General features: G+C 38.5%; 2 protein-coding genes across 2 annotated transcripts; one reads left to right on the top strand and one right to left on the bottom strand.

The window, feature by feature from the left end:
• Window positions 1-5,385: 5,385 nt before the first annotated feature.
• Window positions 5,386-10,205, bottom strand: tmem100a (transmembrane protein 100a). Its single transcript, XM_082165006.1, has 2 exons — window positions 10,046-10,205; window positions 5,386-8,002 (listed from the first exon to the last, which is right to left on the bottom strand). The coding sequence occupies exon 2, from the start codon at window positions 7,948-7,950 to the stop codon at window positions 7,510-7,512; it is 441 nt and encodes a 146-aa protein (XP_082021132.1). The 5' UTR covers window positions 7,951-8,002; window positions 10,046-10,205; the 3' UTR covers window positions 5,386-7,509.
• Window positions 10,206-13,570: 3,365 nt separating this feature from the next.
• On the top strand, window positions 13,571-23,676 carry pctp (phosphatidylcholine transfer protein). The gene is made up of 6 exons (XM_082164983.1): window positions 13,571-13,742; window positions 14,829-14,946; window positions 20,508-20,587; window positions 20,777-20,948; window positions 21,750-21,817; window positions 21,901-23,676. The coding sequence occupies exons 1-6, from the start codon at window positions 13,614-13,616 to the stop codon at window positions 21,976-21,978; spliced, it is 645 nt and encodes a 214-aa protein (XP_082021109.1). The 5' UTR covers window positions 13,571-13,613; the 3' UTR covers window positions 21,979-23,676.
• The last annotated feature ends 568 nt before the right edge of the window (window positions 23,677-24,244 follow it).

Here is a 24,244-nt window from a genome sequence, read left to right as displayed (position 1 = left end):
GGACGACTGCACCGTATTGAGGGGAGGATGGATGGGGCCATGTATCGCGAGATCTTGGCCAACAACCTCCTTCCCTCAGTAAGAGCATTGAAGATAGGTTGTGGCTGGGTCTTCCAGCATGACAACGACCTGAAACACACAGCCAAGGCAACTAAGGAGTGCCTCTGTAAGAAGCATCTCAAGGTCCTGGAGTGGCCTAGCCAGTCTCCAGACCTGAACCCAATATCTTTGGAGGGAGCTGAAATTCTGTATTGCCTAGCGACAGCCCCGAAACCTGAAGGATCTGGAGAAGGTCTGGAGGAGTGTGCCAAAATCCCTGCTGCAGCGTGTGCAAACCTGGTCAAGAACTACAGGAAACGAATGATCTCTGTAATTGCAAACAAAGGTTTCTGTACCAAATATTAAGTTCTGCTTTTCTGATGTATCAAATACTTATGTCTTGCAATAAAATGCAAATTAATTACTTAAATCATACAATGTGATTTTCTGGATTTTTGTTTTAGATTCCGTCACTCACAGTTGAATACATATGATACAAATTACAGACTTCTACATGCTTTGTAAGTGGGAAAACCTGCAAAATCAGCAGTGTATCAAATACTTGTTCTCCCCACTGTATCTGCGAGACGGAAGGCGGAAGGACCATCAGAATTGAGACTGGTTTCAACAATATAGGTGACCAGTTCAGAAAGAGCCATAGGAAAGATGGCTGGTTGAATCGTTTCACTCTGTGACTCTTTCTCAAGCCTTCTGAGGTTTCTCTCTGTTGTAAAGATGAATGAGACGCAAATTATGGTATTTCAGCTCCTGTGCAATGGCATCAGCACCACTTAGTTGAGACAATAATTTAGCATCATTCAGTGTTTGTGCACATTCATGTAGTCTGTCATTCAGTTGCAGTGTCATTACCTGACGTAGGTCAGATTCAGGAGATATGTTATCACAAAGAAAGCAAACCTGATCATCTAGACTTTTCTGCATCATGGTTCTGCGATGCTTTGTTTGGCCTTCATCTATCTCACTACATTGAGCATCGGATTGTTGCTTCTGGGCACGAAGTAAATTTGTGTTGTTGAACCGAAGTCGACAATTGTAGTGATACTTCGCTTGGTTCCTTCTCAAAGCTTCTATACCACCACCTTCATCCAGTCGTTCCAGGTCCAGGGTCATTGGCATTTTGTTCATCTTGTGTAAGAGTGGAATGTTGGTGGCAATCATTTTATAGCCATCATGTTGAGAAACATGATGGGTAGGTGGTGATTGGAGGGGTTCCTTTGTGTCTGTCTGACAAAGACAACATTTCTTCCAATCAGTTGGCCTCTTGGCTGACATGGGATTTTCATTTGCCATTTTGGGGGTTTGTTGTCTGATTAAGGCCGAGGGGTTATCCTTTTACCACCTCAATCATAGACATAGTACACATTCAGGTATGGGATACAACTAGGTACGGGTCACCTACACCTAGCCCGATCATTCATCCAGTGCCATTTAAGTCCCGTGTGATCTGTACACCTTCCAGGTAAGCATACATGAACAAGTCATGTATTGCCCCGCTTACCCTTGGCTCGGCTCTCCCGCGCTGGCACAACCTGTCAATTCAGGTGCGGCTATCTAACTACTATTACTAGCTAATTGATGAGGGGCTGGTAGACAGCATTTGGGACACTAAACTTAGCTATACTATTACTACTAGTCAAGAACTACAGTGTAAGTAAAACTAGATCAGCTGACACTGAACCCCATGCTGAGTTCCACAGCAGTTAAGTCACCAGTGTGCCCTGGTTGTGTAATGACGTTCACTATATTAAACAAAACCTTCCTTAACACATTAAATTGAGCTCTGACAGAAATGGTGGCCATCTTGAAAATGGTCACCATCTTGAATTTGAGCGGCACACACCTTTTTCCATGATAATGTTCCTTGAAGAATATTTGTACCAAATTTCATGATAGCAGCACCATTTGAAAAAAAGATGTAAGGATTCAAGAGAAATGGCGGCCATCTTGAAAACTGGTAGCCATCTTGAATTTTTGAGGGACAAGCACCGTTTTCCAAAAAAACATTCTGAAGAGAGTATTTTCACAAAATGTTATGCCTACATCACTGTTTTAACAATTGACATAATGAGCATTTTACAGAAATAGCGGCCATCTTGAAAAAATGGCCGCCATGTTGAATTTTTCGGTGGCCAACGCCTTTTTCCCAAAAAGTGACCCTTAGAGAGTATCTGTGCCAAATTTCATGCTTCTATACCAATTTGAACGATTCTCTTGAAATATGCCATTAATCTGCTGCACTATTCTGGGTTGTTGTTAATCAGTTGCTTGCTAGGGTGTTTGGGGTGGTAAAGTGGTTGCTAGAGTGTTCTGCCTGGTTGTTAAGCGGTTGCTAGGGTGTTCTGGGTTGTTGTTAACCAGTTTCTAGGGTGTTCAGGGTGTTTAAGTGGTTGCTAGAATGTTCTGGCTGGGTGGTTAAGTGTTTGCTAGAGTGTTCTGGGTTGTTGTTAACCAGTTGCTATGGTGTTTTGGGTGGTTAAGTGGTTGCTAGAGTGTTCTGCCTGGTTGTTAAGCAGTTGCTAAGGTGTTATCTGCGGTTAAGTGGTTGCTAGAGTCTTTTGGCTGGTGTTTAAGCAGTTGCTAGAGTGTTCTGGGTTGTTGTTAACCAGTTGCTACGGTGTTTGGGGTGGTTAAGTGGTTGCTAGAGTGTTCTGCCTGTTTGTTAAGCAGTTGCTAGGGGTTTCAGGGTGGTTAAGTGGTTGCTAGCTAGGGTGTTCTGGGTGGTTGTTAAGTGGTTGCTAGAGGGTTCTGGGTGGTTAAGTGGTTGCTAACGTGTTCTGGGCGTTTATTAAGCAGTTGTTAGGTTGTTCTGGGTGGTGGTTTCATGGTTGTTAGGGTGTTCAGGGTGGTTCAGTGGTTGCTAGTGTGTTCTGGATGGTTCTGTGCTAGTGTGTTCTGGGTGGTTCAGTGGTTGCTACGGTGTTCTGGGTGGTTAAGTGGTTGCTAGAGTCTTTTGACTGGTGTTTAAGCAGTTGCTAGAGTGTTCTGGGTTGTTGTTAACCAGTTGCTAAGGTGTTTGGGGTGGTTAAGTGGTTGCTAGAGTGTTCTGCCTGTTTGTTAAGCAGTTGCTAGGGGTTTCAGGGTGGTTAAGTGGTTGCTAGCTAGGGTGTTCTGGGTGGTTGTTAAGTGGTTGCTAGAGGGTTCTGGGTGGTTAAGCTGTTGCTAACGTTTTCTGGGCGTTTATTAAGCAGTTGTTAGGTTGTTCTGGGTGGTGGTTTCATGGTTGTTAGGGTGTTCAGGGTGGTTCAGTGGTTGCTAGTGTGTTCTGGGTGGTTCTGTGCTAGTGTGTTCTGGGTGGTTCAGTGGTTGCTACGGTGTTCTGGGTGGTTAAGTGGTTAAGTGGTTGCTAGGGTGTTTGGGGTGATAAGTAGTTTGCTAGTAGGGTTGGATGTTTACAAATGTAATAATGTTAAGTTGAACATACTAGAGTAAATACATTTGACCTAAGCCAACTAAATTGTGTTGACTCAAATAAACTGGAAAATAATTGAATTAACTCAATTAAATAAATGTTCTTCAGTTAAATTAATTAAGATAGTGAATTCATTTTTGAGTGTTACATTAAAAACTTAACTGACTAAAAGTGGTACTTGAGTACTTTAGCACTTTGAAATCCTAAATTCACAAAAACTAAAACAGAAAAAAATATAATTAAATCTAAACCCAAACACTAAAAACCAATACAAATGACAAAAAAGTACAACAAAATTACCAAAACTCAAGTTAGAATAAAAACTGAAAACATAAAAATAAAAGCTACTTCAACATTTGAATAAATAATACAGTAGTATGAATCAACACTGGTCTCATTTGCGTTTATTTTTATTTCTCCAAAGGTCTTTCCAGACCTTCCCGTGGAGAGAAGAAGACCTGGTCCTGGGCGTCAAACATCTGATCTACTGTATGTGTCGGGTGTCAGCCCATCTCTGTGTGTTCACCAGGTCGTGAGGGACGCTGGCTATCGAATCTGACGAAGTGTGTCGTGGATGCTGCTCTGACGCAAGCAAACCATTGAGTTGTAGTGTCTGGTGTCAGGGAAACGCATAGCAACGCAAATGCTGCCTATAAATACGTCTCTTAAGTCTGGCTATTTTAAACCGCCGTGTTGAAGCGAGCAGTTCAAGGCCACAACCCATCACCTATAGAGCTGGTCGAGTCTGGGGACTACAGCTGTACTGCTCTAATGGACTGTTGTTTTGTGCTTTTACACAAATAGAACATTTCTGTTTGTCAGTTCATGACGGAAATACAAAATCTTTGTGTTTTATGTTTGATGAGCTACATGTGCAAGTATTTGTCTTTCTTTTACATTTTGCTTGCCAAAATCTGCCAAACTGCATTGTAGGTTGTTTCCAAGGTGTTGCTATGGTGTTCTCAGTGGTTAGAATATTGCTATGCGGTTGCTAGGTCGTTCAGGGTAGTTATCATGGCGTTTCTTTTAATGTTTCTAAAGTTATTTGAGTGGGTTGAGAAAGCATTGCAATGGGGTTGCTAGGTTGTTCAGGGTAGTTGTCAGGGCGTTTATTTGAATGTTTCTAAGTTATCTGAGTGGGTTGAGAGAGCGTTGCTCTGCGGTTGCTGGGGTGTTCAGGGTAGTTGCCAGGGCGTTGCTTTACTGTTTCTAAAGTGAATTGCGTGGTTGTGAGATCATTGATATGCGGTTGCTAGGGTGTTCAGAGTTGTTGCCAGGGCGTTGCTTTAGTGTTTCTAAGGTGAATTTTAAAACAAACAGTTTGCAAAACAACAAACTTAAAATGTTAATTGGATTTGATCATAGACCATGTGATGCTTGACCTTGTAAACAACCACACAGTCTTACTAAAAAAATCTGCCTTTCAAATTCACTACTCAAATCAATAAACAATAAAGCAATAAACTATATGTGTAGTGAAGTCTGGATCATCCAGGAACACATTGTGGACTGTAAAAGAAAGAAACATTTCCTTCCATTCATTATTGAAAGTTTTACTCACACGAGAAAGCTCGTTACAATCGACCCGACACAAAGCGCTCTTTAACTGAGACTTCAAAGAAACAGCAAGAGTGACTGGAGAAATAATTAAAGCCAGTCGCCTCTAAAAGAGACGCAGACTTCAGTGCGGCTCATTCTGTCAGAGTTCAAAGTCATAACAGTTTGTTTTATCATTCGGCTTTTAAAATGGATGCTTCAGCAGTCTGTAAAATGCACAAATATATTGACACATTCAACTTTAATGCAACAGTTGCTATGAGGTTTATAGTTTAATGAACTATATTAGATGGCAGAATATTTGTATATTCAGATGATTTTTAAATCACTCACTCCACATGATACCACAAGATAACGTATTCTGTTTGCACTGGAGTTTATTAAAAATAGTTCTGTCAACAGCTTACAGATATAACATTTCTAACGACACTTAAGACGATTACAATCATACAATAATTTGAAACTGAATTGTTATTAAGACACATTCTTGGCATTCTCCCATCAAACATAAGCACCTGAAATCAATGATTCACGATTTTCATTTTGTTAAAATGATCAAAAGTGCTCAAATACACATAATACTGTCATCTTAAATGCGGTTATCAGTCTTTTTAAGTTACTTCACATACCGCTCAAGTCAGAGCATGTCATATGTCTGTCGTCATAGTCCGAAGTACAAGAATATAAACAAAATAAACTCAATAAAAGAAAATAATAGCATCTGGTTTTCCAGCCCATTGTTGTTTATACATCATAACACTAGTGATATAAGTACCGTACGTCCACAAAAGTGACATATAAAGTAGCTGGGTGTCAGAGAAACGCTCTCAATGAAGAAAAAAATCATTGTTCTTCATTTCCTCATTGTCCTCCCTTTCCTTTATGTCTCAAAGTGCGTCTTTCCATTAATCCGACCGGACAGGAAGCAGCCGTGGATTAATACGGCACTTCCCGTCTCTGGGTTTGCACAGCGGTTACTGGTCTTAATTTTGCCTTGGCTCAAGTCCCAGATAACAGAACGGTCCTGCCTGACAGGCAAAAGAGACTGAGGAGAAAACAAAAAGAAAGAAAGCGCTTACAAACCACTTGAAAGGTTGGCTAGCGCTGTGGCCCATCAGAAGCTGTGAGGTCGTGAAAACGAGCGTAACCGTTGTCCCACTTGCAAAAAATTATTTTCTTACTGTACATAGTATTTGTCTTGTTCTCTAAGTCAAATATCTAAATATTCCTAAATCAAGATACTTTTACTTGAAAAGCAAAATGACCTAAAAAGGGCATATTATGCCCTTTTTGGGCTCTAATAGAACAGGTTTTCATGCTTGAATGCTCAAAAAACACATTATTTTCTACATATTCTCCATTGTTGCAGCTCCTCTCTTCCCAGTCTTTCAGTAACACTCTGTTTAGTTCCTGTCTCTATGAAGCCCCTCCTTCTGAAAAGCTCAATGTGCTCTGATTGGTCGGCTGGACCAGTGTGTTGTGATTGGCTAACAGCTTTGTGCGCGTTTCTTAAATGTCACGCCCATATAACCGCGAGTTTCAACAACTCAACCAGACATCATCTCTTTATTTACCGTATGCCTTTGGCGGGAATAATTTAAATGAGGAATATTGCGACGTGTTCATTCGCGGACGATAACTCAAGACTACAATCTACCAAGAGCAGCGCAAATTAGAGTCTGGTTTAAGACATGCTTTTTTGGTTGGTAAATAATTTGGGTGGTAAATAATGGCACAAATACAAGTAAATTGACGAGCGCAAACCTTATATACTCTCTTCCCATAAATATTGCATCTGAAATGGAAACTCCTACAAATGCATATGCAGTAAGGTCAGCCGCATAAATACCCATTTACCCACGCCTTTTCAGTGCTAATTTTTCACTGTGTGTCTTTACTCTTTAGTAAAACCTAACAGTAGTTTTTTTGTGCCAAAAAGGGTTAGCACTGACGCAAACTGTTAGTAAATCACTAAGTCTTGTTTTCTGAAAAAAATTATCAAAAATTAAGTGTTTATCCTTGACACAAAAACAAATATTTGTCAACTGGAGGAGAAGAGTAAATGGAAAACTAGATTATTTTTCTGCCCCCATTGAAATGTTTTTCTTGTTTTAAGCATAAACTCACTTCATTTTGATCATTTTGACTCAATATCTTGAGTAATTTTGCTGATCAAGAAAATGTACCTTGATCTAAGGTATTTGTAATGGGAAACAAGACAAAAATACTGAGTAAGAAAAGCTTATTTTGTTTCTTTTTTTTTTTTGCAGTGCAGCTGTGTCTCGACATCTGGACGCATGCAGCTGCAAGTCTGTCTCGATTAAATGCTCCGAACGCTCATTCTGAGACCCATTCGTGAAATCCCGTCACTCGGTTGGTCTGAACTGGGGGCAAAAAATCTGGACATTGTCCCAAAATGTGAGTGTAACGATGGTTTGACTCATTCACCGTGAAGGTTTTTGGAGTCCGTGCTTGTGTCGAAATCAGGCGAAGATGCTCCTCTGATGGGCCATCAGGGCTGTCTGACTCTCTCTTCTTCTTTCCTTCTTTCTCTCCATCCGCACCTTCCAGCAGACGGCGCTCAAGGCGAGCAGCACCAGTCCGGCCGAGAGCAGCACCAGTCCGAAGTAGGATATGGTGGAGCCGTGAGAGTTGAAGCTGTAGGCCACGGCGGTCACCACGATCCCGGCGATCAGGACCACCACGCCGAACGGGACGGTGCACCGGTAGCAGGACAGCTCGGCTCCCCCGGTGGCCGCCGTCAACTGCACCTCGTTGACCAGAGGAATAGTGACGGCCGCCGGTGGCTCGTTGTTGTTGGTTTTCTCGGCCAGGATTCGTTCGGGAGCTCCGGGGATCGTCATGGTGTCTTTCACAAGCTCGGCGGGCATCGCAGGGTCAAGGGTCAGTGTGTTTCGAGGCATCAGCCGCAGTCTGAGCCGTCTCTACTCTCTATTGTTCTCACCGTTTCCACACCTGTAGGAAAAGCAAGGCGAATTTATTTACAGGGTTTTATACAATGAGAAAATGGTTTTAAAACCTTTTTAAGAATAAGCAAGAGAGCACTGCTGTATGTTTGGAGGCCGAACAATAAGTTTGCATCGACAGTCGTGTTTCCGTTACCCTTCAAATTCGAATTGAAAATGCACCCATTGTGTTTCCCGAAACCATATTGTCGCAAATTGGTCGTTCAACCACGTTGGTTAATGATGTCACACACGTGGTGGAGTAAGTTCTACTTTTAATGAATCTGTTTGAGATCAAATGAATGCTAGATGTTTTGCTATAAATTACAGACGTGGCATCTGAGGAATATTTCAAATTTTTCTCAGTTATTTTGCTCTATTTCCAGATTCAATCATAGGCTTGTTCTTACATAGTAGAGCTCGTTCACACATGCGCACTCTTCAAAAACGACGCTTTAAATCTCTTGACAAACTAAAAGACGTAAATGACATTTGTATGTATTATAAGTAAAAGATACAGATTGCACTGAATGTCAGTTTGCTTATTTTGCTCTAGATAAGGATTTATTAAGTCCACATGTCATGCAAACAAGAAACTCTGCTTCTAAGCACAGGTCGAGAGCTGTCGTTCCAACCACACAACTTTGCAATGCTGTTTGTGTACGTTCGTCAGATCGATGTTTTTCGGGAAACACAGACTCGTTGAACTAAGCTGATAACGACAGAACTTGTGACCATAGTTGGCTATCGATGCTTTCGGGAAACGCACCCCTGGTCTGGTTGTCATTGCATTGCTCTGTGATTGCTATGGTGTTCTAGGTAGTTGCTAGGGTGTTTTGAATGTTTTTGTGTGTTGCTAGGTTGGTTGCTAATGGTGTTTGTTTGTTTATAGGATGCAGAATGAGTTACACACTGAAGTGCAATACTTAATGATCTAAACAAAGCCCTAACTCGATGTATGAGCAATAGTAATAGTGATGGTTGAGCGAGTAAACACATGCGAGCGCAGGGCAGGTCTGTAGAGTTGTTTTGGTTTTCAAGCGGGAAGAGCCCCCAGATCCCCTTTCTGACCACAGACGCAGGCTGACCGTCGTCTGAATGACGCAAAGAGAGCTGCCACATTCCCTGGAGAGCTCACGATATGACATTACAAACCGGCCCATGAAACACGAGCGCCGTATAAATTAACAGTCATTTCTCAAGGGGCTTTTTCTTTTTCTTAAGAGGGTCAACAGAGCTGCCAAACGCCCGTGACACTTCTCTCTGACCGTTACGCATTACAGCTGCACAACTTAGCCTGGATTTTAACCCTCATGTGCTTCAGATTCACCTCAATACTTTTACATTTACAGGAGTTCTTTACAATCAATATAAACTGATGGATATTGTTGCATTTTTAGTTTTTACCCTAAACTGACCATACACTTTTTTAACAAAATGTAATAAAAGGTTGTCTGTCATGGAGGGTAGTAACATTGTTTCTTTATAGCAAAAACACAATACAATAAAACAAATCCAAATAAAGTAGCAGACTCATTCACAATCTAAAAAATGCATTTGCCCAAACTAAACCAAGTTAATATTATTTTCATTCAGAACTGCTAAAATCTTGTTTATAATCAGTTGTCATAAAAGTAGATATAGTCATAAAATATCAAATGATTCGTCAATGCTCTTGCATGTTTTTGAGCATTTAAAGGGTATTAAAATCTTTCAAATAAGTGCATTTGTGCACTTAATATGGCAAATACAGTATATTTATTGCTTTATATTTATAGTGAATTAAAATGCTATTATTTATGTATTAAAACTTTTGTTTTGGTGACTTAAAATAACATATTATCTTTATATTATCATTGCAATTACATTAAAACTTAATGTTTTTGAGAAACCAACATTAAAGGTCTTGTATTCCACTAGCTATATATCAGAAACTGCATGCATGAAGGCAGCCGAAACATTCACTAATGTAATCCACTAATATTTTATGAATGTGAAATAATGAGTTTGGAGCATGCATGAAGGTAATCTGAGACAGGGTCAAGTCATTCACCTCACACGTGTTTTCCATCCTGCCCTCTGAAGATCCTGTTCAGCAAACCGAAGGCGTTAAAGTCCCGTTATAGTCCAAACACAGGCTGCTTCTAGAGATCTCCTCCTCTTGAAGCGTGTTGGAGACTGACTGTGTGTGCAGGTCTCATTCACTTGAAGTGCGTCTGAGTTCCTCCTCCTCCATGTGAACTAACGCTGCTTCAGTCTGAACACACGGGGAGGGGCGTAAGCTTTGTGAACCATGTCATCTGCTGCATGATATGTGCTGATGGTTTGCAGTGATGGTCATGTAATCAAGTTCATTGAGAGGAACTATATAACTTTGCCAGTGTGTTTGGATATAATTAATGACATGGCATATTATGCCCTTTTACAAAGTTTTGATTTCGTTTTTTTGGGGCTCTTTTGGAATCGATTTTCACGCATGAATGTTCCAAAAATATTGTTTTCTCATGTTTGACATTGTTGCAGCACCTCTCTTCCCAGTCTGTCAGTGACACTCTGTCTAGTTCCTGTCTCAGTGAAGCCCCTCCTTCTGATAAGCACACTGTGCTCTGATTGGTCGGCTGGATCAGTGTGTTGTGATTGGTCAAGTGCTTCAAGTGTGTGTTTAGGAAATGTCACGCTCCTTACCGTAACTGCGTGTTTCAACACACTACTAACTCAACCAGGCCGCCACACCTCTTTATTTTGCGGGAATTATTTAAAGTCCCCCTGTAGTCAATAATTTTTTCCCTTAAAACTCATCTTTGATCATCAAAATTACATATTTAAACGTTTTAACCTTAAAATAGCTGAAATGTAACTCTGCTCCCTTGCCTCATACATTATACGCGGTTCCATGAATATGCAAATGAGCCCCGCCTCCACTCACTCACAGCAGCTCAGAGATCCACTGGTTGACGATCACACGTTGATCTGATTGGTTGCAAGGTAGTTTGTGACGTCAGAAACACCAGCGATTTCAAAGCGTGTTTTTGAGACTGTCTTTGGTTCACTGCAGTTTTAAGGAGAAAATACTCAGCAATGGTGTCGACATGAATTCACACATGGTTTGTCTTAAAGAATATTAAAAACACCACATAGACACATAAACAACATTAAAAGCTTGATTTTCACCACAGGGGGACTTTAAATGAGGGATATTGTGATGTGTTCTTTTCCAGAGGAAAACTCAAGACTCAATGGAGGCATTTCAGGGAGATCAGAAACAGTGACACTGATATAGAGAATAACTCCCGCTGGAGGGACATGGGCTGCGTTTAAATTCACTTTTAGAGATACACTCGCAAACTTCCCTAAGCTCTTCCCCTCGGGAGAATCCTCTCCGCCATTTTGAAGTGCGTTCAACGTGTCAAGTGGATGAGGCAAGTTTATTTGGACGGACCCTTGACCCCTTGAACTTGACACCGGGAGCAAATCTAATCAATATGTAAACTTCAGGCAGATCCATAGACCACAATGCAACACGATTGTGACGATTGTGAATTTACCCACAAGTGATCAAGGGCTTAGTGCCCTCCATTTAAACACATCGAAGGTTTCCGCCAGTAGTGGGCGCTCATGCAACGTAAGCAATGACGTAAATCCGAGTGAACGAGACGGAGTGAAGTTAGCGAGGGAAGGGCATAAAAAATGGACTTTGCAGACCTTTTTCACACACTGAAGAATGCTAAAAAAAAACAAAAAACATAATAGGTCTAAAAATTCATTTAATATTAATATTTAAATATTCTGAATTAATGTTTCTCAAAAAAAAACTTTTGATTTAAAGACTTGAATGCTTCAAATTAGTTTCATAACAGTAAATTGTTTTGTTGTAAAAGTAGTGTTTTAAAAGCATCCCTTGAGGAAGTTGCTTAATAATATGTGTGTATTTAGTTCTGGTTGTATTTATTGCAGCATCTTACAAAACATTTGTTTCACACTTATGCACACTTACACATTTTCATTGTTTAGATATGAATACTGATCAAATTTACATTTATATGTATTTTCATTTGGAAGACACTGTTAGCCATGCAACTTTCAGTGCATTTAAGGTATAAATCAACATTTTCTAAAAAGAAAAAAAGATTAGCATTTATAAGTGTCAATAATATGGAAATGCTCACAGTGCATATACAATATTTATTTCAGTCTTTGAATCTGACATGACAGCTACAGCGGTCTTGCTGATGTTGCACACAACCTCTGTGAGTGTGTATTTTGTTTGTGGACGTACATTTGAATATGCGTCAATGTGAATGTGAATGCGTTTGTGGTTTGAATTGGCTCTTGCCTTCTGCTCTTATGTGTGACTCAAGCATCAAATGTGTTTTTCTGCTTCTTTTTTTCTTGTAATGTGATACAGGGTGTTGTCTACAGTCTTCCTTCCCGGAGGAAATCTTTCCTCAAATGCAGCACGCGCTGACGGACATCGCTCGGGTCTCTGACTGACAGCAGAGACACTGAGGGTTTGGTCATTCGGCTCCAGTTTTGTATCTTGCTTGAGTTCATTTGAGTTCATTCAATGCAATTCTCACCAAACCGTTCTTTAATGAACAGATTTTATACAAACACTCCTAAACATAAAAGTTTTTTTGTCTGTTAAGTTGATATATGTTTTTCGATGTTTCATTACAGGTTCTGTCCTATCAGCTTGGATCTAACCCTTTATTTTATTACATTTTCAGAACTATTATGACACACCGCCCATTTCTGATGAATTGATGGGCCTGTTATGAATGGTGGAGTATAAATATTTGAGCTGGTCTGTCTTGTAACAGGCTGTAGGTATATAGAGTATCATCTGGTAACAAAGGTTAGCATTGGGTTACTAACAGAGGCTCTCAGACGAACGTCTCATGTCAGGCTCCTGACCACCCGGCCGGAGTTTATTTTGAGATAATGAACGGCTGACTGGCACAAAAAAAAAAAAAAAAAAAAAATCATATATATATATATATAATATGTACACTGCCAGTCAAAAGTTTTTGATCGGTACGATTTTTAATGTCTCTTCTGCTCACCAAGGCTGCATTTATTTTATAAAAAAAATATAAAAAACAGTAATATTGGGAAATATTATTAAAATGTAAAATAACTGTTTTCTATTTGAATATATATTTTTTAATATAATTTATTCCTGTGATCAAAGCTGAATTTTCATCATCATTACTCCAGTCTTTAGTGTCACATGATCCTTCAGAAATCATTCCAATATGATGATTTGATGATCAAGAAACATTAATTATTATTATCAATGTTGAAAATTTTTTGTGATTCTTTGATGAATAGAAAGTTCAAAAGAACAGCATTTATTTGAAATAGAATCTTTTTAACATTATAAATGTCTTTCCTGTCACTTTTGATCAATTTAATGCATCCTTGCTGAATAAATGTATTCATTTTTTTTATATATACATTTATATACTCTTAGTCTTAATTTTCTTGTATCTACAAAACATTTAAGCGTGTACCGAAATGCGTGAGCGCGAGCACGTGGCGCGCGATCAGCTGCGCTCTGACGTCAGCGCCCGCGTTCACACACATGACTCCTGACTCTTCTGGTTGAACACGGAAACATCATGGCTCTGCTGTTCAGTGATGAGGAGTTTCAGCAGGCCTGGACCGAGCTGGACCAGCCGATGCTCGACGGAGGCTGGGAGTTCTTCACCGAGACCATGAACGTCAAAATATACAGACTTTATAACAAGGTGAATATTTGATAAATGACTCAATGCGCACGCGCCCTGTGCACAATCAAAACAATCCAATGCAATGCAATCTGATCTATAACATCATGCAAACATGGAATCGTATATATATAATATAATGCAATGGTTGCGTTTGAATATTATTTTAGGCACAACAACATAATACAATGTCAAACGTAAATGTGCTGTATAATATTGGACATACTGTACGTGATGATATAACGATAACATAATCATATATAAGCTTCAAACTCACTGTATAAGCAGCAGACCGGGGCTAGTTGTCACAATCCATGCATTTTAAAAGTTCTATTTCGAATCGGAAGTTCAAACACAGACATGCTTGTTTTCTAAAGCAGTTGTGCATGCTGATTTAATCCACCTAAATATATATATATTTTTATAATTAACTATCATTTCAGTATCATCATATTTTTGTTATTAATTAGGCATTTCAGTTGAATAAAACAATGTTTGTTTTTTTTATCCTTAATTAATAATAAATACTTAATTTTGTCTTTCTGTTTATTAGGCTTTTTAATGGCAGCATCTCATTGTGACAACTTGCCCCTTATAAATGGGCTTTTAAAAATAAGACAACCCTGATAAATGTTTTCTGGAGTTGAAAGTGACTATTTCAAATGAGTATATGCTATAATATAAAACCTAATTGAGTGGGTGAATCTAGTGGCAGTGCAGTGATTTACAACTGAACCTTTCTGTTATATGATAATTAACACAATATGTATTATAAACACACCCATTGCATTGGGTTTGTATATACATAGTATTTAAAAGTTCTATAACACTATTTAGCTCAGTGTGGATGAAATGACCAAAATCACCCATAAAAGATCCAGATGTTTTAGTGATTTATAAGCAAAACCTACAAGCAAAAGTAACCATGACGGATTCATTAAAGAGATCCTGTTTTCATGCACTAGGATCAGTTTCCCATCTAGTGCATGACATGTAAAACATCCCATCAGTCATTCATATATCACGACGCTTGCTCAGTAGTACAGGCTCTGGCTGTGATGTGGCATGTGTTTGTGATGCTTGTGTCTTTAATGTCGTGTTGAACAGGAAACAGGTTTGTACGAGTACAAAGTGTTCGGTTCTCTGCCCAGCTGCTCTCCAGATCTCCTCGCAGATGTTTACATGGATCTCAACTACAGGAGACATTGGGACTCCTATGCCAAAGGTAATCATGAGCAGGACTGCAGAAGTCACGATCAAACATCTTCATGAAAACCATTATTTCTTAAGCATTCACCCTTCAGTCTCAGTGTCGTGATAGTTTGACTCTCAGTATTACTCGTAAGGCAGGTTTAGACACATTCCTACGCTCAATGAATCATCATTGAAGAGATTATAGGTGATACACCCATTTCTGTAGCAGAACAACTCAAACAAGCTTTTGTTGTGGGTAAAAAAAAACCATTTACGTTAGTCAAGTCACGTCAGCTTTATTCAAATAGTTTTCTACTGTAATAAACAGGAACATTACAGAATCATTGATGCAACTTCATCAAATGTGACACAAATTCAAATTCTGCTGTAAAGCAGCTCTAAAAAGACTGTCGTTTAGCTCAAGTCAGTTCAATGTTTATTCAGTTCAGTTCAATAACTGTGTCCATGTTGCAAAGTGAGCTAATTATGAAACCAATTCGGTTCAGCTATAAAGCAGCTCTACAGAAGACATTAGGTTCATTATTCATCTCACGTTTTGTTCTCATCTGACAGTGTCAGCCAAATTGATAAAATTACAGATTATAAAGTGTCTTAAAGTTATGTTGACTTACTCTTGTGTAGCTCAAATTGGCGACCACTTGAAATGCATCATATGGGTTGTTTTTTTACTTTTTTTTCCTAATGTTTTTCCACACTCTGAAGCTTCTCCTCTTGATGATGGTCAGATCCGTTCACGTACGCAGGGAACTGGACTGGTACGTCATGTACATGTAGTGTCCCAGTAGATTGACCCAGTGTTTATTCTGTCATTGTTGTGTGTGTAGAACGTGCTGTGCTGTCTGATAGTGATGTGGTTTATTCAGTACTAGTCTCATGTACGCAGAAGATCTGGACTCGATCGCAGCGTTCATTGGCCAAGGACCATCCAGAGGCCGTCTGACTGACATGTAAAGCAACCAATCACAGCTGGTTTTGTCCCGTGTCATGTTTAGGGGCGTGAAAATGTAACGTCGATGTCCCTACAATAACAGATGTGTAAAACTCTTGGACGTATTTTAAAGAGCCTATGCCGCAAACTTTACATACTTTTGAAAATCCTGTATTTATTTGATCCTAATAAGCACTCATTGTCACAGTTGTAAACACGACAGTTTTCTTTTTCCATGAGGGGGTTAGTCTTCACAACTGCTTTGTTTTCAGGCGGGCCGTTAAAGAACGCGACACGCACGTCTCCCGGAAGTCCTGTAGAGTTCAACCAATCAGATGACGACTTTGAAAATCCTCAAGTGTTTCTAGTTAAGTGTGCCATATGAGACTTATACAGAACAGGCCTATATATATTGAGTTTCTCAGTGGACTGATCCAGAATTAGATCCTTCAGTCTATATAAGCTCAACCGTTAGCATGCGAAAGGCAGAAACTGACCCTGGATCAGATTTCTGTACATTGAGCAGGTTTGTACTTTGAATCTCTTTTTTTGCAACAACAATAAATCTCAACCGGTACGTGTTTACTGTTTAATCAAAAGTGTTAATAGTTAAAAATGAGATGGCAAAGCACCAATAAGCTCAGGAAACCAGGAGGTGTGATGTCACGTTTAAAGTGGCCTACATGCAGTTTATAGCATTATTATAGCATGTAGTGTTCCACTGAAGACTAGTTATAAAGTTAAAATAGTTGTAAATTAGTTATTTATGACCATTTTCTCCCTCTCTGACACTCATGATGCATAAAAAAATTGCAAACCTTTTTCAGTTTTCCAACAAACCAATATCAAAATAACATTACTTTAATGTTTTCCAAATGTACATCCAGTTTGCTTGAATAAACTTTCACTTTTATGATGAAAAAGATGATCAGTTTCTCATGCTGCAATGGTTGGCAACAGAGTGAAAGTGGCCTTTTCCCACATGTACTGTCGACTATTTGAACTTTTGCTGAAGTTTATTTGTAGTTTATGTATGTCTCCTTTTTTCTTTTTTTTTTCTGTGTGCAGATTCATGATTATCAACTAAATTCACTCCTAAAAAGTGTGAGATTCTAAATGTATTTCACTAAAGTACTTCATTTTCAACACCGTTAAAGCCACAGTTTATATAGTCTAGACACATCAAAGTTTGCTTCCCATACTAAAAACTGTTTCTTAGACATTTTTTAGAAATCAATTCCAGGTCAAAAATGCATTATAATTAAACATACTGTTTTTGATACTTTGCCTTTAAGACTTCTGGTTGTAAATGATCTTTGCCCACGTACTGTAGTTCACATGGTCATTTATAAGTTGTTTTACATGGTTGTTAATGTAAATGTGGGAGGTCAATGAGTGATGTTAATGAGCTTGTAGTTGTGATGTCATAACCTTTTTGCAGGTTATAGTTAAGTGATCTAGGGAAAGACTTTTGTGTTGAAGTATTGCATTGCATTTTGAAAAAAGCTCAGGAAATTGTGTTTTAAATGAAATGACCATTTAAACAATATTAACATTGGTAATCATCAATACGGAGCTCGTTTTATTTGACAAACGTGCACATGTTGTGTTCTCTCAGGATCTGGGAACTATTAAACCATCTTTAAAAATCACTTTGTTTTGTGCTTGAGTTTAGGACATGAAAGCTGTTTTTGCTGTCCAAAAGATTTCACCGGCGATTTCATAATGCATTATCATTTTGACACATCTTTTTATTTTTTCTTATCCTGGACTTCTTGTGTAGTTGCACGAGTGTGCATTTGACAAGAAACTAGCTTTTGAAGCCATTTGGTTTTCCTCATGTTTGAGACATGACATGGCAGGGTGGTGTATTTCCCGCAAACACAAACAGACCGTGAATAGCTGTGTGTGTGTGAGGGTGGAGTGCTGTTTTATTGGAAACACATCTCTGGCTCCAGACGGACCCTGTACGCATGTGTTTGAGATGATCTTTCACGAAAAGCCTCATGCATCTGACAGCATTTGTGCTTAAATCCTGATGTATGTTCTCTAGTGTCCCCCTGTGTGCTTTCCTGTGGTATAACTGGAGAAAGCCCATCCAAACACTGATGTATACACACAACAGCACAAACTTGATTGCATGACAAGCGTTTACAGTTCTTATTGTTTCACGCTGCAGTGTCAGCATCATAAATGTTTGTCAAATTACAGGACTTGTTTTGTTCTTTTATCTGAACACCATGTCTTTGTTCACATGTATAATTTCACTGAACGTTGTGTAATTTCAGTCACTAGTATGAATCTTGTGTCGGACCACCAGAGCAGTGAAATGTGGTTTGGGTTAAATCAGTCATGAATCGCTTCTGATTACAATCACAAGCCTCCACCCTTGTTCGCTGAATACATCATCTGTGAAACGCTAGATTGACCCGTTCAGACCTGGAACAAACACGCCTGTCAGTCTTTTTCTGCTCAACAGTGTTCAGTCAAGAATGATTGTTTTTTGTTAAAAAAAAAAAATTTGTTGCTTTTTTATCATAGTTTTTAACCATTTTTATATTTTCGGTTGTAATTTTAATTTTAAAGTTTTAGTAAATTTGTTGTGTTTTATCATTTTTATTAGTTTTTATTAAATTTTTTTTAAATGTCTATGTCGTTTTTTTTTTTCTCTCAAGTTGTGGTTATTTTAGTACATCAAGTTCTACCAAATGAAAATGACAAATTTCAACTTTCAGGCAACTATCTGGGTAACACTTTACATTAGGTGACGTAGTTACACGTTACTACATCCACTTACTATAGTAATAACTGTAAATTATGCACAGTTACATGTAACTTACCCTAAACCAAACCCTAACTGTAACTCTATAGCAAGTACATGTAGTTAAGTAATATTACTCAGAGTCAGTACTGACTAGAGTAAGTACAAAATAACTACGCCACCTTAAAATAAAGTGTAAGCAACAGCTGAAATAAAATGAGTTGAAACAATAATGTTTCATTTGTTAACATTTGAACTAACAATGAAAACTATTTCTACAGCATTTTATAATCTTAGTTAGTCAACATTTACTAATACATTTTTAAGATCAAAAGTTCTATCTGTAAACATTAGTTAATGCACTGTGAACTAACACAAACATGGATATTTTTTTATTAACTAACATTAAAGGTACGGTAGGCAATTTTTTCATAAACAAAAAAATCCTGATAGCAATCAATAATACAAGTGGTCTAAATATGAAAACATGTACATACATATTTTGCGTTTCTATGGCAACACTATCAATGCTGAAATGAATCTGCAGCAGTCAGGTGGTAAAACTAGAGCTCTACAAGTATATGTTCATGTTGTTATATAATGTTGTGTGCTTTGAGACAAAAGGTCATTTAATGCAGTCTCTCGTAATGCTTTGCAGACTCTGCTGTGTGTATTCATGTGTTTTGAGGTGGCGTGGCTTTGGAGACGCACTGAAGGAAGGGTGGGATCTCATGCTTCAACGTCCGTTTTATAATACAAGTCAGTTTTGAACTCAACTGTTTAAAGCTATGAAGCTGTTATTACGTGACTTTGAATTCAAACCCTGAAACACTTGTCGTTCCTGATCGCTTCCAGTCTTCCGGGAAGATGTTATATGTTGGACATGGATTTGCTCTCATAAGACACAAGAGCGTCAGTGAGGTTGCATGATGGGATCAGACTCGCATACGGTGTCCAGATCTAGAGTTCAGGAGAGGTTCAGGTCTGGTTTTAGTTCTTCCACACCAGACATGGATGTCACTGAGTCATGCTGGAACTGAAAACGGTCCTCCTGAACTATTGCCATTAAATCAGAAGCACACAGTGTCTCTAAAATTACATTTAATAGTGTTGCATTAAGATTAGCATAAGTGTAGCTTTAATTTGTAAAAAAAAAATGTTTTAATCCAAATTAGGCTGTTTATGTTATATAGGTTATTTAATGAATATATAAAGCATTTTTCATGTTTAATTTCTTGCAAAATTAACTATATCATGATGTAAAACCTTGATGTGAAATGAATGTGATACAGTGATAGAGTTTGTTCATATCACCCATCTCTGTGATTGTGTCTCATAACTCATCTTTCACTCTTCTCATCTGAAACATATTCCTCTCATAATAACTTGCTCTTGAACTGTTTGTAAATGTATGTAGTTTAGGTTCTGGGTAACACTGGGTCTCATTTGTTCAGATTAGTTAATGCATTGGCTATCATGAGCTGACAGTGTTTACACATATTTACAACCTTTTTTATCTGCACATTACAAATGCAGCAGTTGTTCTCCGTAGTTTCAAGTACATTACGTCTAGTCACCTTTATTTATATAGCACTTTTTACAATACAGATTGTTTCAAAGCAGCTTCACAGTGATAACAGGAAAATAATGCAACAAAGTTTGTTTCTAGAAGAAAAACTAACTATTAACTAATATTAATGGATACAGCTTGACATTAACATTTACTAAGATTAATAAACACTGTAGAAGTATTGTTCATTGTTAGTTAATGTTAAATCATTTAGTTAACTAATGTTAACATCAACATGAGACCTTACTGTAAGTGTGCAAGTACTCACACTGAGTGTGTGTGTGTGTGTGTGTGTGTGTGTGTCATCCTCAGAGCTGCACGAGAAAGACTACAGTGGGCAGAAAGCCATATACTGGGAGGTGAAATATCCATTACCTCTGTCCAACAGGGATGTATCCTACAGACACACTTCATGCTCGGAAAAATACAGTGTGTGTGTGTGTGTGTGTGTGTGTGTGTGTGTGTGTGCGGTACAGATTCATGCTGACCAGTGTCAGAAAAATAATATTTCTTCGTTTATGATAATATTTGATTGAAGTAAATCTGCAGTTCTCTCTCGGTGAGCCCTTAACCCTCTTGAGTATGTGTATGTGCGTGAGCGCCGGGATCTGGACGCGGGAGGACGGAAGATCTGGGTGGTTTTAGCCAAGAGCTCGTGTGTGTCTCAGTGTGCAGAGAAGAGAGGCGTGATCCGGGTCAAAGATTACAAACAGAGTCTGGCCATGGAGAGCGACGGTTCCGGCGGGACCAAAGGTACACACTCACTCACTCACTCACTCACTCACTCACTCACTCACTCACTCACTCACTCACTCACTCACTCACTCACTCACTCACTCACTCACTCTCTCTCTCTCACACACACACACACACACACACACACACACACACACACACACACACACACACACACACACACACACACACACACACACACACACACACACACTCACACACAGTTACTCACTCAGTCACTCACTCACTCTCACACACACACACACACACACACACACACACACACACACTCACTCACTCAGTCTGTCAGTCACTCACTCACAGTAACTCACTTACTCTCTCTCACACACACACACACACACACACACACACACACACACACACACACACACACACACACACTCACTCACTCACTCACTCACTCAGTCAGTCACACACAGTTACTCACTCAGTCACTCACAGTCACTCACTCACTCTCACACTCACTCACACACTCACTCAGTCAGTCACTCACACAGTCACTCACTCACACACAGTCACTCACTCAGTCAGTCACTCACAGTCACTCATTCACTCACAGTCACTCACTCAGTCACTCACTCACAGTCACTCACTCTCACACACACACACACTCACTCACTCAATCACTCAGTCACTCTCTCACACTCAGTCACTCATTCACTCACTCACACAGTCACTCGCTCACTCACTCACACTCAGTCACTCACTTACACACACACACACACACACACACACACACACACACACGTAACATACTCCTGCTCACCTGCAACTATGTGTGTTTGAATCATATTCCAGTGTTCATGAACTACTTTGATAATCCCGGAGGAATGATCCCGACGTGGCTTGTGAACTGGGCAGCAAAGGTGAGCCGGCTGTACATTCATTAATTCATGTAATGTGCATTTATTGGTGTAACGGTGTTGATGAATGTGTGTTTTCACCTCAGACGGGTGTCCCTGCCTTTCTCACCGACATGAAGAAGGCCTGCAATAACTACGCAAACTACTGCACCAACAACAAGTGATGCATGAACATTGTCCTCTCATTCTCCTGACATCGTTTTGGTTCTGTTTCACGTCAGAAGGGCATTCTGGGTGCAGGGCATTGTGGGTAGAGTTACTGATGTTTATTTGGGGATCGGAGAAAATGCAGCTGAATCAAAGGATTTCAGGTTCCTGTTGAACTTTAGAAGGAAATCATGGATAATTTGAGTTTATAAAATCGGTTTCGAATGTAATATAGATTAATCATAGCGCTTATGTAATTCGTGAATATATGAAAACATTAATTAACCTTCGTTAGATATCAAATGCCCACAATCAATCAGTAAGCCTTCCTGAAATCCAAATGCTGTTAGGTTTTATACAGCAACCCTATAAAATTAAATATAAATATATATATATATATATATATATATATATATATATATATATATATATATATATATATATATATATATATATATAAAATTTGGACACTTAAGACATGGAAATGTGCTAGAAAACAAAGTATAAAATCAAGAGTTGTTTACAGTAAAGAAAGATATTTGGCAAAAAGAAGTTTGTTAGGTTCGAATCATAAAGCAATAGATATACACTGTCATTATTAATAATTGAGCAGCAATAATAAATGAGCATCAAATCATCATATTTGAATGATTTCTGAAGGATCATGTGACACTGAAGACTGGAGTAATGATGCTGAAAATTCAGCTTTGATCACAGGAATAAATTACACTTTAACATAAATTCACATAGAAAACAGTTATTTTAAATGGTAATAATATTTCACAATATTACTGTTTTTACTGTATTTTTGATCATATTAATGCAGCCTTGGTGAGCAGAAGAGACTAATTTCAGAAACATTGAAAAAACTCACTGACCCCAAACGTTTGAACAGTAATGCACATCCGGACTCAAGTGTCCAAATAAGCACGAGGGTCACTGTATGTGATCTAAATAGTTATATAATGGTTATGTCATAGTTTTGTTCCCCACCCCGAGCAATTGAATACAATCATGCACTTAAATATAACAAGAAAAGTTTGCATGTGCTGAATAAGGCATTTATATTATAATGATGGATTGTAGTAAAGCAGCGTCCTCTGCTGTTTGAAGCACGGGAACACAGTTGAGGCTTTACAAAGATAATAACGTTCACACTGATTTAATTTTAATGGTTGATACATTTTTAATGGTCAGAATTTATGGTCTGTATATTGGGAAAATTAATTGCATACTTTTAAATTTGCATAAATCACTTTAAGGACAATTACTACAGAAAATATATTTCTGAGCATTTGCACTGAAAATATTATGACTCAATTCATAATACTGCTGTTTACATATTAATGCTGAGCACAGTACATTTATGGAAAAAATAATAATAACACATTATTCCGATCACATGAGCAATTTAAAGCAGCAATACAAGTTAATATCTGGTGCTGGTGTTTACAGTCGTGGGTTGTTATCCATTAGGAAATAGAGATTATTCATAGGAAAGTTATTAAAGAGTTTCATTGACATTCCCTTTGACTTGTTTGACACTCCGTAATTTCATTGTGTGTTTTTTTTCTTCTGGATCTGTTTTTTTTTTTTACATCTACCTCTTAAACTCTCAGTACTGCAAGTGGAAATAAAATCATCTGTGCATTCTGCCTCAGCCTGTTCATTGTTGCAAAATTTAATTGCAATAAAACTGGTGTTTTGCCTTTCAATGTTGTTGAATTTTTATTTGTGTTTGTGCATGAAAACTGAGCTTAAAGTCCCCCTGTGGTGAAAATCAAGCTTTTAAGGTTGTTTATATGTCTACGTGGCATTTTTATTATGCTTTAAGACAAACCATGTGTAAATTCATGTCAACACCATTGCTGAGTATTTTCTCCTTAAAACTTACTTGTAACCAATCAGATCAACGTGTGATTGTCAACGAGTGGATCTCTTATCTGCCGTGAGTGAGTGGAGGCGGACTCATTTGCATATTCATAGAACCGCGCATACTAAATGAGGCAAGGGTGTAGAGTTACATTCAAGCTATTATAAGCCATGAAGAATTTGTATTTATTTATTTTTGGTAAAAAATGCTTAAAAATGTCGTTTTGGTGATCAAAGATAAGTTTTAATGGATGAAATGATTGACAACAGGGGAACTTTAAAAGGGCTCTAATATAACATGATCATGGATTTGAGTCTACAAATGAATACTTGTACAGGACAGTATTTTCTAGGCTAAATTAAATGCAGGAGCTGTGTCTCTCCCTGCTGGTCAAAAGTGTAATTACAGTC

Source organism: Leuciscus leuciscus (assembly GCF_965113295.1).
Source record: "Leuciscus leuciscus genome assembly, chromosome: 1".
Taxonomy (NCBI): Eukaryota; Metazoa; Chordata; class Actinopteri; order Cypriniformes; family Leuciscidae; genus Leuciscus; species Leuciscus leuciscus.
Note: the sequence above shows the minus strand (reverse complement) of the source record. Positions and strands in the feature narration are given on the sequence as shown.

What these genes read in the sequence shown, in the direction of transcription:
- tmem100a (XM_082165006.1), bottom strand. Translation starts at nt 7,950, where the DNA reads ATGCCTCGAAACACACTGACCCTTGACCCTGCGATGCCCGCCGAGCTT.
- pctp (XM_082164983.1), top strand. Translation starts at nt 13,614, where the DNA reads ATGGCTCTGCTGTTCAGTGATGAGGAGTTTCAGCAGGCCTGGACCGAG. An exon ending in TATACAGACTTTATAACAAG is followed by an intron (nt 13,743 to 14,828) that starts GTGAATATTTGA and finishes CGTGTTGAACAG; the next exon opens with GAAACAGGTTTGTACGAGTA. An exon ending in TTGTGAACTGGGCAGCAAAG is followed by an intron (nt 21,818 to 21,900) that starts GTGAGCCGGCTG and finishes TTTTCACCTCAG; the next exon opens with ACGGGTGTCCCTGCCTTTCT.